General features: G+C 38.2%; 1 protein-coding gene across 1 annotated transcript in view; it reads left to right on the top strand.

The window, feature by feature from the left end:
• Positions 1 to 15,075, top strand: part of LOC122794239 (cyclic nucleotide-binding domain-containing protein 2-like) — a 746,060-nt gene that overhangs the window by 634,182 nt on the left and 96,803 nt on the right. The window contains exon 10 of the mRNA XM_044062478.1: positions 1,477 to 1,524. Coding sequence (XP_043918413.1) covers positions 1,477 to 1,524 — 48 coding nt within the window. The remainder of the gene's footprint in view (positions 1 to 1,476; positions 1,525 to 15,075) is intronic.

Genomic DNA, 15,075 nt, shown 5'->3' with positions numbered 1-15,075 from the left:
TATATATATATATATATATATATATATATATATATATATATATATATATATATATATGTGTGTGTGTTGTTGTGTCTTTCGGCTTTTCCCGGTTGGGGGTCGCCACAGTAGAACTCCGGCCCATTAATGATTGGTAGTTGATTTTTACATGCTGAGTTACCAACCCTGATGGACAACCTTTAATGAAGGTACGCCCATTCATGCATGTCTCCACGCAAAAGACGCTCTAGCTGAGAATCGAACCAGACAGCATCTTACTGTGAGGCGACAATGCTACCGCAGCACCACCACCGCGGATATATATATATATATATATATATATATATATATATATATATATATATATGGATTACCATCAAAATGTGGAAGGCAAAACATTTTTTAATCAAAAGTCCGAATGACACTGTTAAAAACAAAAGCAACATCTAGCCTAAATGCCAAACATCAGAAACACTACGGTCAGCATTCGACATACTAGATGTCCGGTTTCAAAAGTCCATATGTCCATTTACATTTTAGCTGGGTGGGCAAGCCCCTCTGCACCCCCTGAAAATTATATATACCAACTCTGAGATCACACTACAGTGAGGAAAAGGTTAAATTCCCTGATCCTCACTGTACCGCAATCTCCATTCACAATACCAAACTCATAATAACGAATCAAGCTTTCCTTTCATTATTAAGATTTCATATTATTCCAGTTCAGCATTGCAAAACTTTGAAAATTTACTTTCAGCCACATGCTCTTTGACAACGAAGCTTCAAAATTTTGATGCCAAACCTAATATATATATATATATATATATATATATATATATATATATATATATATATATATATATGTGTGTGTGTGTGTGTGTATGTAGATGTGTCCGTGCTTCTCACCATTACAAGTTATGAGTATTTAGAACTAATGATATATGGTAAATCTGTCTCTTCAGTGCACCTTAACATGTTTATAACATTACTGCTTTTCATGATTCCACAACATTACCGTTAATGAAATGAATGTTTTTAACTGTAGACATTATGTATTACTGACAATCAACAAAACTAGCATTCATCATTGTTTATATAGTATATTCCTGCAAAGGTAAGATCAGCTTCTGCCTCACTTGAACATTAACAAGGCTCTGTCATAAAAAGATATATCTTACATTGTTCTATCAGAGGAAAGTTAAAGTTACTATACTACACTTATAAAATTAAGATTATTATTGTTATTAAAATGTTATTGTTATTATTATTATTTTTTATGAGCCCCTGTAATTAGCTGGGCTTGTCATAAACAGCAGGCATCATCACATATTTAAAAAAAAGCAGTTCCATTATAAGGATTTTTTTACGCCAGCTACTAAAGCAGATTTCATCTCATTACTACATTGCCTTAGAAAACGTCACACATCTATTAAAAGAATATTTGCCTTCACCTATTGTATATTCTCACTTGAAGAATTTCTTTGTTTCTCATTTCAGGGACTGACAGAAGTAATGGGAAAAAAGACTGACCTGCATCTGAGCCTGGTAAGAAATTCTCAAGCAGGGTCTGCACAATAGCATTTAAAAGAAAGATGTATAATAAAATTGTTGTATGTGATGTTAACTCAATAAGTTCATTACAAAACAAAAACAGGTTTGCTTTACAGCTCGCCTGCTGGTCATTGTCTCCGCCATCAAATGTAAATTCCTTCTTAAATATAGAGAAACAGAACTTATATACAATATGTTCTTTTGTTCATTTAGAAATAATAAATATTACTATATGAAGACATAAACACATAATACTAAGCAAAATGTTGTATGAGCTACGTGGTCTTAATGTACAACTATATTCACTATATGTACTTATGGTCAATAACATAGTTTACTGGAGACAAGTAAATGAGGTCTGCATGTGAACTATGACTATTTGTAAGCAGAACTGCTTAAAAATAGCACATCTGGGAGTAGCTTACTCCCACGTCTAACAGCCTATTATTTTCTGGGATTTTATTTTTAGTATTACGACATTTAATTAATCAGGAAACTAGACAGAGTGACACATACTGATAAATCTTTAACATGGCTCTAAAATCATTGAAAGGTTCTCTCACACCTGCAGACCTACATATTATAATGTGCCCTCTGTTGAGGCTATTTGATGAAGACCCTTGTCAGCCCTGTTTCTTAATTTGTCCATGTGTCATCATTACTATGTGGCAGTCAGAATAAGCAGTAAACTGCTTTGGTCTGTGTGAAAGGAGTAATGGTGCATAAAAACACAACAGTACTCTGTTGTTAGATGTAACCAAAGACCAGAACCTGAAGAGATAACACTGTAACACAATACGTCAATGCAAAACACACAACAGCAATGCAAATGACAGGAAAAGCTTTAGAATACTTAATCACGCAACTGTTACACTGCCATTAATCTTTTTTTTTTTACCATGAAAACTCTGGCTTTATTTAACAATATTCTGTGCTTTGCTTTCTTTATATTAAAAAGTATCTCACAACAGTTGCAAGAAACCAAGTAAATCTTACAGCTGTTAAATGCTTAATGTTACCCCTAAATACAGAATGAAAAGCAGCTAAACTCATTCACAAGCTATTAAACACTCACTCTTTCATCAACGGAAGAAGAAAGTCTAGCTCAGTTTAATTTTTCCGGAAACTAGCCTTGTAATCATTTGTTGATTTACACATTTTCAAACTTTAGAATGTATTTTATTTTAATTCAGTACTGAATACGTGTTCCATCTTCCAGAATAGATCAAATTAAACTTTTACTAAGTGATAAGCTTCCACTGGTGAAGGATGTAACACAAATTCCATCAACCAATTGAATGACTCTTAAGTTATATTGCATAGAGTTTTAGTCTGTCATAAATGTCAGTTTTCTTTGTGTAACTAGAGCCTCTCATTTTTAGCATAATTTCTCCAAACACGTTTGCTTTATAATATTTTGTATCCAAAGCCATTTCATTTTACCATTGCACTGTTAGTGGGACCCTATGTGACGTTGTCCACTAACAGTCGATTGATCTTTGCATTTCTCTAGAACTCATTTGTCTAGTCTGAAGAAAAGTTGAAATAATTTATGCGTTTTGTCTAAGAAATTTGCTTAGAAGATTTGGTCTGAAGTATGCATAATAAACAAATGTACAAATCTAGAAATATGAAAAATTGCCCTAAATTTGAGTTTAATACCACTTGTCAAGTTTCAAAATATACTGCACCTCTCTCTTTTTAATGACCCCTAGCAAGTGTGTGGCCAAAGATGATGTTGTGTGCCCCCATTTCTGAAGCTGCTTTGCAAGAACATTTTCAGAGTACTACTGAAATCTAAACATATCATCCATATCTCTAAAACCTAGTCTGTCCATTCTGTAAATTGATTAAAAAGAGGAGACAAGTGCCAGGTAATTAATCCCTGTCACTTTTGTAACCCAGTTCATGACTATCATATACTTCCTTAATTCTTAATTCTTCTAATGCAAAATGTTCTATTCAACTTGTCTTGATTTCTGATACCATATTAATGAGACATTTAGACAAACAGCTGGTTACTTTTTATTTTTATCAATTTGATGTAACATATTTGCTAAAGAAGGGTATAAAAGAAAGAGTGGTAACAGTTCTAAATCAAGTCTGATTTGTTATGAGTGATAGTAATGAGTTAGCATTCATTATTTATTTATTATATTTTAAAACTGGGTGGTCAGGCTATGTCACAGACTTTTTATAGAGTTATTCCGTGATTATACTTTTTTAAGAATGTATCAAAAAGCAATGAGACAGTTAATTATTGTGCGTGTGAATAATAAAATGAGACTTGGAAATATCCCAGATTACTTTTTAAACATAACCATACAAACATAAATTATTGTGAGCAGTCTACAGAAAATAAATGTATTTATGGTTATCTAACTAAAGATAGCAAACAGAAATATCTATAGACTCTAAAGAGTAGTTCTTTCAAACAAAATAGGTGTATGAGAACAAGAGAACACTGTTTAAAGATAAAACAAAAGTTAAATGATTGAGAGGGAATCAAGGTATTATTTTTTATAGAGAATATGGCAACTGTTTGGAAAACCTTTCTTAAGAGGCTGTGTGAAAAAGTTAGAAAGACATGGGAGAGCCATAAGGCAATTCTTATGCTAGACAGATGAAATAGTGGCAGTGTTCAGAAAGAGGCATAATGCGATCACACGCCTGTGGATAGCTTGGTTTGATTGGGAACTTGGTATGTGTAAGAACACAGTGCGAACATGCCTAGGAGAGGGCTGTATAATGAAACCATATAGTCATGAAAACAGCAATCGTTGCACATTTGAATGGACCATGCTACATGCTATGTGAGATAATGTGACCAAGAGATATCATCTGCAGGCCAAGCAGCATGCCTGATGCTATACATGTTTACGTGTGCATTGAAAAGCTATGCAACTGTAACATGGGTACAGTTGGGAGGCCATACAGGGGCTACAGAGCAAAGTGCCAACCAATTTATTATACAGATGGAATGGAAAGAAGTCAATAACACAGTCAAAAAGGAGGAAAAGCAAGAAGAGGAACACACAGAAGAAAAATGGGAAGGGAAAAGTAATATCGGCGTCAGGAAAAAAAGGATATTTTTTGGAATAGTTACCCCATTATATAAGAAGGATAGAGAAGAAAGGCAACATGGGGAAGGCTTGGGTAGGAAGTAGGGTGTAAAGATGTCTGTAGAACCATGCACAAAGTGGGGCATGAATGGAGATATGCAGCCTGACAGATAAAGATGATGAAGAGGACTGAAATATAAGCAGGGATGGGGAGTTACGCACAAGGAAAAGGAACAGCATGATGGGGGATAAGGTAGGGTGAAGACATGCTACCATGCTGGCTCATGGAGAACTTACCTAGACATCAGTCACCTCCATGTCTCACATCATGGATGGGCTGTACCTGAGATTGTCTGATGGTTGGGTCTGGCCAGCTACACAATTCATAGGTTCATAGGTGAATACTAGGCTAATTGCCCTGAATGACTATTTTAAGCCTAGCCAATACTCAAGGTCAGAATCAACCCCCATATTTTGTATCTATAAGGTGATGACCTTAACCATTATGCCAAGCCCTGCCCCCAATTCTGCTACCTACATTAGGGGGAACACTATGGTGCCAGTGCAGGCCCTGGGCTGCATGCCCACTTTGATCCTTAGTAGTGGCCAGACCTCATGCCAGGTGACTCATGCAGGCCCCTCCATGCCACTTTCTGATAAGAAAGCTATGCTAGTCATGGGAGAAATAGCAATGGAGGACACTAGTGCCCTCCATGGTACCTTCCACAGGGTGACCTTTATCATCCTGCAGAGACGAGCAGGCCCGGGAGCTGATGTGACCTAAAAATTGGCACAGTGACTGGTGTAGAGCATGAAAAATGAAACAGCAAAGCAAAATAATTAAAGAATTAAAAAAATGAACAAAACAGAACAAAAAGTAAAATTTTGAGTGTTACATTGTACACTGTATTCAGACAGGACCTGAAAAGAGAAAAAAGCAATTAACAAGGAATGCAAATGAATGACAATGGAACACACTGTAATGGGACAGATAACAACACAAGTTTACTAATGCAAATGTAACGTGTACATTTTAGGACAATAGCACAGTACCCAGTGGAAAAGCTAATCTACAAAGTCAATGAACAACTAAGCAAAAAACTGTACAGCTGCTCAGAGTTGTGGCAAACAGGCCAAATGTAGTTAGAAAACAGTCATGATTGCAATACAGTGCACTTACCCTACCAATTGGAGAGTATGGCCTGCCTCCTCTGGCAGTCAGTCATGTTTTCTTCAATTTCCTGAGCTGCTGCAAAACAGAAAACAAACAGTTATGAGCACAACCTATCCATATCAGCAGAGAGCATTTACAGCTACAGATGCCATGCCTAGTGTACAGTGACAAAGCAAAATCAAAGGGCATAATGTAATATTAGGATTCTCTTTCCCTAACTGCTTCTTCTCAGTGGTGTAGAAGGTCTGGGTGCCACCCCACGTCACTATAATTCTGCTGGCATTGCTCAGCAGAGTGGGTGATACTGCTGGCACCACTTACTGTCCTGGCATGCACATGACAAGTATCCATTTTTTATAGGTGACTTTCATTATCCTCTAGCAGGGGCTCCTTTTGCCAAGTGTGCAATAGATGTGAAAAGGTTTTGCAGTCCCTGCTGAACTGGAATCCTAACAGAGTCAGATCCTCCTGCAGCAGGTTAAGTCCAGGAGAGAAACAGCTTCTAAAATGCACAGCTGCACATCTCAGTGACCACATTAGTGGGCAACATACCTCTCAGCTGACCCCGTTTTTGACTCATATTTTTGTCCTGTAACTCATAAAATGTTTGATTTTCTGGTAAATCATTGAGGATTATAGTCAGTAATACAGTATATTACAGTTTCATGTTTCTCATTGCTTGGCAAACTGACATTGGCACAAAAGCTGTTGTTCTGTTAACTTTTAAGTGAGTTAGAGTAATATTTAAAAGTTGTCTCTGATTTTGAACCTTTTCCCCCGTTATTTATTGGCATAGCCCAGAATTTTTCAGACAAACAAGTTGAAAGGTAGGATGGATTACACAGTGGCATGATTTGTTCGTTGCTGAAAAGGGTCTCTGCACCAGTCCACCCACCCAGTTACCAAATAGAAAATAAATGTAAAAATAAATAAATTATGCCCGCCTATGGTAGCTAATACATGAAGTCAATATCACTGGGAAGGATGGCATTAGAGTGGCCAGATTCCAAAGAAGCACACATGCTAAGTGACCTCCTTGTGTAAACAAGGGTATAGAGAGCAGCTGGTAGCATGATGATCATGGTCATTAATGTGATACCAGCTGTAATTAGAGAGGTCAGACACCCCATTTGCAGAATCAGTGTCAGGCCACTATCACAATATAGGGATGATGATATATTATGTTATTGATGTGACTCAGACACAGTCATTGTAAATCATGTCATTAGCATAATAGCTGTGTTAAAAAACTTGCTATGTTATGACAAAAATGCAGTTGCCATTTTGTATGTGACCTTGTTACAGCAAGCAACACAGAAAATATGAAGGGATTAGGAAGGACAGGTTGTAGTCTTGTTGTGGGCTGTCCGTCCACCCAAGGTAGAGCAAGCAGCCAAGACAGGTTACATTCCTGTGTAGGGGTAGTCATTTAACCCGGACATGGAACAGGAATGAGGGGGTTGCAGTCCATTTATAGAGATTCATCCAGCCAGGAAACAGGGAACAGACAGGCAAGTTGCCATCCTTGGGGGGGGGGGGGTCAGCCAGCCAGCCAGGATGCAAGGATGGCAGACAGGCTCAATCACTATCCTGCTGTGTTAGTGTTGACACTGTTGCATATGTACACAGACAGAAGGACAAGCGTCAAACCGTCAGTACAGTAGGTGCACACTGTGCTACTTGCATAAGTACAAGAGACAGAATGCATGGCTGATGTGCCCATAGCTACTATACTATGGCACAGTGTCAGTATAAATGCTTTATAGCAACACACGTAGCTGTGACCACCATGGGGGTCGCAGGTCCTGTCTTACATAGACTGACCTGCATGCCTTCACTGATCCACCTGTGCACCCACAGATGTACCTAACCTATCATTAGACCAAAATACAGCAGCAGCTGGAGAGGTTTGCAGCTCTGGAAACTGAGGTGTTACTGCAAGCCTTATGCATACATGGCAGATATATCCCTGACAAAGACTTAAAGCAGACAAGCCCCTCTAGGACCTGGTGTGGCAGGGATAGGTGTAGGGCATCAGTGATGTGGGTGACTATAATAGGATAATAGTACAGGTGTGTTGCAGGATTACTGATATGCCCTTGTATGCCAGGAACCTGCAGCATTCCCTCAACACAGTAGCATCTCATGGCATTGAGAAACTCCTGTTATCCTTCGGTAGTGACTATGAGCGAATCCTCATATTTGGTGGTGGAATGGAAGTGGGAGTTGGTTTGATGACAACTGTTCAAGTGGTTTCAGGAATGTCCTATGTGAGTAGTTCCATATGCCACTCCTGTAGGACATTGTCTTGTCATCTCTACATGGTTTATGTCGGCATGCACATCTGCATTAATGTCTCCTAGGAAAATCAGGGCTGCCACAGTGACAACCTTCACCAGAAGATATGATTGCCTGAGGGCCTGCAGGAGATACCCCAAATGATTTGTGACACATGCTATTCCTGTAGAGCAGGTTTTCTGAAATTTGCATTTATGTCACTCTGGAATATCAGGGCTACAAAAGAGTCAGCATGCACTCCAAGGGATGTATGTGCCTGTAGAATATGTATGTACTTAGACTGAATCAGTCTGTATGCCGTATGGTGGTTGCAGTCACAATTATGTACTACATTTTTGCCACCAGTAATTCATCTGTCTGCAGTCACATGTTCCACTGGGAAAGGATCTGGTACAAGTTGGCACATGCTTGATGTCAGTGGGTCTCTGGATGATGACTGATGGTGCAATCTACCAGGCACAGTCTAAGGATGCAGTAGCATTGTCAGCAATACTCACAATGGAGGGTATATCCTTTACACCCATGACTGAAGAGATTATGGAGGTCCAGGATGAACCTCCATTATCACTTGGCTTCAGCATAGGTTATGTTGCCAATGATAGCCCCATCCCTGACATAGTCAGCACCACTGCAGGCAGCCTCAAAGGGATGCACCTCATCCAAGGTGCACACATGTCATTGGGGAGAGGTGTGTATTTGGCTACCAATGGCATAACTCCAGAACCTTTCCTGACCTTGATGTAACCCCTGGCATCAATTAGCGGATGTGCAGGTCTGTGGTCCAGGCATCATTGGCCACAATCAAACCACATCAGAGCTGCTCAGTGTGCTACCTGGCCTGAATAAAGACCTTCAAGTATTATAGGGACTGCAGTAAAGGAGAAGGACAACCTACAAACCTCCAGTACACCGGGCACACACTGTGCTATAGGCTCAAGGCAACTGGCAGCAATGATTATATTAGGAGACAGCTATACACTGCAGAAATGAACTCCAGGTTGACACAGGTAGCACACACTATACCCGTGAAGTTCATGATGACCACACTGTCCATTGACTGCCTCCACTACTGGCCATGTATGCTTTCCTGCATGTGGACAGTGCTCATCCAGCTCCACTGTGGCCACCACCCTGACTGTACATGCTCTCCTGGACATGGCCAATGTTTGTCCAGCCTCTGCGGAGCACCTCCCATGAAGCAGCCTACTCAGGGTTCCATAGTTCAATGTGGGCCTGCTATCCTGTATCCTAATTATGACTAACACCTACCTGTGCCCGAACATGGTATATTGTATGTAATAATTCGGATACAGCACCACAGTGGGATCTGCAGTGACATTTCCACATGTACCCCCAGCATGTTACATCATCTTCTGGTTCAGCTTCCTATACACCTGGTACTGCAGGACCACGTGTTTCATCCAACCAACATCTCCACCATGGAAGCTCCACACCCTCACTAGACACTCTACAACCCCCTAGCTATGTACATGGTTACTACAGACACCACAGGCACCATCTATGACCCCTCCACCTATGACAGCATTGTTGTCCCTTTTTCCTGTGACTTGTGCAATGAAGATGACTCTGTTCTGCTACAACCTCTGGGTAATGTGGTATGATAATGTCTGATGCACAGCAAGGTTAGTCAGTGTATGGTAAATGCTTAGGCTGGTTGTGTAAATGTATGCATCAATTTTGTTCTGTGCTTTTTTATTACATTCCATAGTCGTAGAGCAGACACTTCCTGCTTGCACTGGTATGATATATTACACCCAACTCTTGCATGCATGAGGGTACAGTGTAGCCAGTTCCTCTGACAGCTCCTGTCCCAGATCCTTATCCACTGTTGCCACAGGATTCTGGCCAGTGATATTGGCTTCACCTGCTCTAACTATTTTCCTAACACCATGTTATGTAACATGGAACAAACCACAATCTTGCCGCAGGTTTTCAGAGCACACTGCAGTGCACCACAATTTATATCCAGGCAGTGGAATGGGAAGTTTAGCACTCTGAGTACACATTCAATAATTGTCTATGTCTTTGATAGTGTGATGTTGTATGCCTTTTCCATGGTCGGGGGCTTTGGATGGGTCACCAACCACAATTATGAGTAGACTGCTACCTGTGAGACTCATAGGAACTGTCCGGATGGCACACAGACACAATGTATATAGTAACTCATGTATTGCTGACCATCTCACAGCTGATGAAGTTGAAGCTTTTCTAGTTGACTTACTGGACACCATGTGGAGGAGGTGAGGCCTTGAAAGCAATGTGGGAGTAGTCAATGGCCCCTAAAGCATCTGGAAAATGAGTTGTGTCACAGAATACTGGCATAGTGCTGGTTCGCTCCTCTGGTGTTTATGGAAACTAAATATGTTTCTCTGCATGCATCAGTATCATATCAAGGAACTGGTGCAGGATTCTATAGGCTGTGAAAAACACCATAATGTTCCTGTGAGATGCTGAAGGATCATCATAAGAAGGATGGTTAATGCTATACTAAACTCTGTGTCCAATGAAATAGGTAGTCCACAAATTCCTCTTTATCCCATGTGAGGATGGTACATGTCTATTAGATTCTGTATGCCGTCTCACTCTCCATATAATAGTGGTTGACTATATTGTGGGCATGAAAGTGATGGTATGTCAGCTGTTGATGGACATTTCTGTGACATGGAGGGTGGCAGCATCATGGACCCTGGCTCCCCAGGTGGCTACTAACATGCACTAAGAAGCTGAAACTGATGCTACTCCTAGTATCTTATCACAACACACCTGTGCAGTGAGAAATGATGGTGTCCAGATAACTTGATCACTGCAACTCACTCTGGAAATGTTATATGTTTCGGAATAAAATTGCCCTGTTTGATTTTATCACTTATGTCCACAAAGAAAATGCAGTGAAGGAGATACTCAACCAACTCAGGATTTTATCAGTTACACATGCAGTGCTTTTTCATTACCATAATGGTACTTATTTGCATGCCATTTTGCAGTCATTTGCATGCAATGCAGAGCAATCTGTTTTCCAGCTAGGGAGGTCCCACTGCCTGTGTCTCTGAATCATCCTTTCCCTGAGTGATATCACTGACCATACTATTTCACTAAATGCAGAGTTCTATTTGTTTCTGAATACAGTCAAAGATGTTATTTTAGTAGGAGCAGCATTTTAACAAGAAGGTGGAGAAAGGGACACACTAGATAGAACAAGCAGTCACTTTCTGACATCATATGTCTGTGCTCTGAGTTTCTGTGTTATAAAACTTATTGGTATTCAAAACACATATTTGGGTATTAAATAGGGAACAAAATTAGGCAGACATCTTATTGATCTTTTGCTGAACAGCAGGTAGAATGGTCCTTATTAAAAAAAACATGACACAAGAAGTTTCTTTTCAAATGTAAGATATAACTCCATCCATTAATTCATGATCTGGTTTAGAAGAAATGCATACTTTTAACTGATACTGTTAAGTTACTTTATTCCTGTTTTTCTTTATTTTGTCTCCGAACAAGTCTATATTGTACTTTATGCTTGGTTAGAACCTCAGTCTGTGAAAGTACTTTACTATCTTTAATACATTCTGCTAAGATATTTTCTGCTCCAAGTTTTTCTAATCATTTCATGTCACATTTATGCTTCATAGCAATCTTTCTTATTTTCAGTATTTCACCTAGTATAAAATGTTATGTCAGTTAATAATTCTGCAATAACTCTAGAAGACAAAGTGTTAATATAGAGGATTATGACTTGGGCTTCACTAATAACCAACTTGCTCTGTGTTCAAGACATGAATGTTAAGCAATTTACCATGGCATCAGAGCCAAGTGAATTTTGAGACGTGAATCTTACCATCCATGTTAAGAACATATAGCTAGTTAATTATGATTGGGGAGACCCAGTTATAATTCTTAACAAATCAGGAGCTTTAGCTGTGGGAGTTGTTACAGAGCCTTGAAAGCTGTAGCATACTTAGTCATACTACGAAGACAGCAGTCAAGGGGATGGCTACTCATGTGCACTTTTTACAAATAATTATTTTATTTTGTGCAATGTGCTGTGCTAGAATTGGCATTTAAAAATGCTGACATATTTACCATAGTGTTACTTTTTTGTTAAATAGCTTGCTTTTTTGGCTAAATGGGTATTTTTCCAAAGTTTTTTCTTTTCTTTTTTTCAGTAATGAAAGATACAGGCTCTCTAAAAAGATGTATTGTACTCGGTGGAGGGCTACATTTTGAGAATTACTTTCTGGAGCTTGGTGTACAGTACTAAAATCCTAGCTAAACCCCTACTAACAAATTTAAAAGTTGTTAGACACTTCATCCTGATGCACTTTTAGTTGTTTAGAAGCACAAAGTGTATTACAGCTTTTAAAGCTGTAAAATCTCTGCTGTTTCTCAGAATGAGACCCAATCATAATAGCTCTGAAAGTTGCATAACAAAAGTTATGAAAGCTGCTATGTTCATGTCTCATGACACAACAGCACATAACCAGCTTATCTTTTTGCTGATTTCAAAGCGTAATCAGTATACTCCATGTACTGAATTTCAAAATCTCTTTCTTTTGCCATATGGCATGCAGCCAGCTAATACTACTCCTTTACTTGCTCTCAAGTTGTAAATGGTACTTTTTGTTCATTTTATTCACTGTGGTTCTTTATTTATTTTTTATTATTATTTATTTGTATCTATTACATTTGGTTCTCATTTTTTTTTCAAACTGTCTCTTTCCAGAGCTATAACACTCCTGATCTGGATTTCTCAAATGTTATTTTCTTGCACGAAGAACTGCATAATTGTATGCATTTTTTATTGTCATTTGTTAAATTTTGCAAAGCAGAGTAAATTATATTTGTCATCCTCCAGTCTGGAAAAAACACACCAGGAATGTGGCAAACCTAATTAGTTTGGTGACCAATTGTTTTAAATATTAATACAATAAAAGCAATCCAGAGCATCACAGTTGCCATGGTGTTACAGCTCAGGGTTAAGTGTATTTTTATTTAGGAGATTCAGCTCACCAGTTATTAATATGTAAGGCATCTGCAGTCTGGTCTTACAGCATTGACATTTCTGCTGTATCCAATCATTTAGCTATGCCGTCCCACTTATCTAACAGCTTGTATATCTCAGCTTGTCTAGAAAGCTTACTCATTCTCAGAATGTGACATACTTACACAGTGCTCCAATTAAGGGTGCCTCATTTAATCATGTTCTTCCCCAGGTTACTTCCAAATGACCAGGGAACAGGTTGTTGAGATTTCTTTAAGACTGGGTTTTTACATTGAGTATGACAACATCATGTAGACTGCTTCTTTGTTGTGCATGACCTGTTGTAGGCTGGATCTTAGACCCACCATACTTACTGTTTTGACATCTTGTTTGCATTTTCTAGATTGTTATTCATTAGAACATACAATCTTCTCTAAGGGTGGGGAGATACTACTTTTAAACAATTTTTAATAACCACTATTCATACAAAAGCATTTCTTGGTTAGCAAAATCTGCAGAGCTGTCACCCAGTCTCTAGTATTACATTTATCGGCGTCCCTACAGTTGGTCGAAGTAAAATCCTATCATTTGCCTACATGAAGAAAGATTGAGAGTCAGAACCTTGAACAAAGTTTTCCATTGGAAATCATTGCTGGTGTGATTTCTAAGTGTGCATGAGCAGTAATTCACTTATTTTAGAAGAATCCTCTCTTCTTCAAGTCGGTGCTACCAAGAAGATGGTATAAGTTCTAGAGGGTGTAGGGACTTTCCTCCTGCAAAAAAATGCTTAAAGTTAAAATTTTCATCTTACTATGTTTCAGGCATTCTTTTTGGTATTTTGTGTTGTCAGCTTTCTGGAAGTCAATGATTCATAGTAGAACCACATTTATTACTAAGATTAATGGGAAATGGTCTATGTAGTATTTTGTTCATAGCTTATAGTTCTGTGATTTGTCAAGTAATGTCCAGTCAAGGCTATAACCAGAAAAAATAATTAAAACCACAACTGAATAAAAAAATATTAAAAGCATTTTAAAAGCACTCCCTTACTTGATTCAGTGATTTATTGAAATGTATTTACAAGCAAAGGACTTATGAAGGCCAGTTAAGGGCTTGTTTTAGACCATGTTCCATATAATACATTTTAAATCATAAGTCTAATAACAATTTAAACATTAGTAAACTCTTTGCACACCTAGTATCTATAGGTAGAGTGTTCCATAATCTACCAGCTCTAAAATGGAAAAACAAAAACTTCAGGCTAGAATTGACAACAGGTAAATAAACTAATAAGTTATTGTTTCTAATATTTAAACTCTGGTTAGTAATACCAATTTCCAACATTGCAAAAACACTTCACCCTTATAACACTTATACAACAAAATTAAATACACTCTGAACAGCCTGTAAACCACTGAATAAAGTGATACGTTTTCAAATTGCTTAACATTTGATAAAGATTCACATCCAGCTAAAGGTTTGGTGAAAGTTCTTTGAATACACTCAAGCTTAGCCAGCTGTGAGATTCCCAACACATAAAAAGAGTCACAATATTCTATCATGGGATAAGTACTGGAAGAAAATAACTTTACCATAATAACTCTGCCCCTAGAAGTAAAGGTCCTAAAATAGTCTTTATTAATCCATAACATTTCCTAACAACACAATCTGCATAAGAATAATAAGTAAAATGTGAATAATCAATTACAGTTAATCCTTGACTTGTTTAACAGAAAGGCGCACAGAGTTATCCAATGCATATGGATAACTATTATTAGTAGTAACAAAATGAACAACTATTTATTATTATGAAAGGTAATACCCTTATGTTGTACCCATATAGTTTACTTATCTGAATAGTGTTGCAAATACTGATCATCTACTGGATTTGTCATTATACCTCCAAGCTTTAAATTGTCAGCAAATTTACTCAAACACATTGTTTTACATGTCAGACAATCACTCATAAGCATCCCAAAAAGCAAAGGTCCAAAAACCGAACCCTA

The sequence above is a fragment of the Protopterus annectens genome, chromosome 2.part1, assembly GCF_019279795.1.
Source record: "Protopterus annectens isolate FY-2018-M chromosome 2.part1, PAN1.0, whole genome shotgun sequence".
Classification (NCBI taxonomy): Eukaryota; Metazoa; Chordata; order Ceratodontiformes; family Protopteridae; genus Protopterus; species Protopterus annectens.
This window is presented reverse-complemented; position numbering and strand designations above follow the sequence as displayed.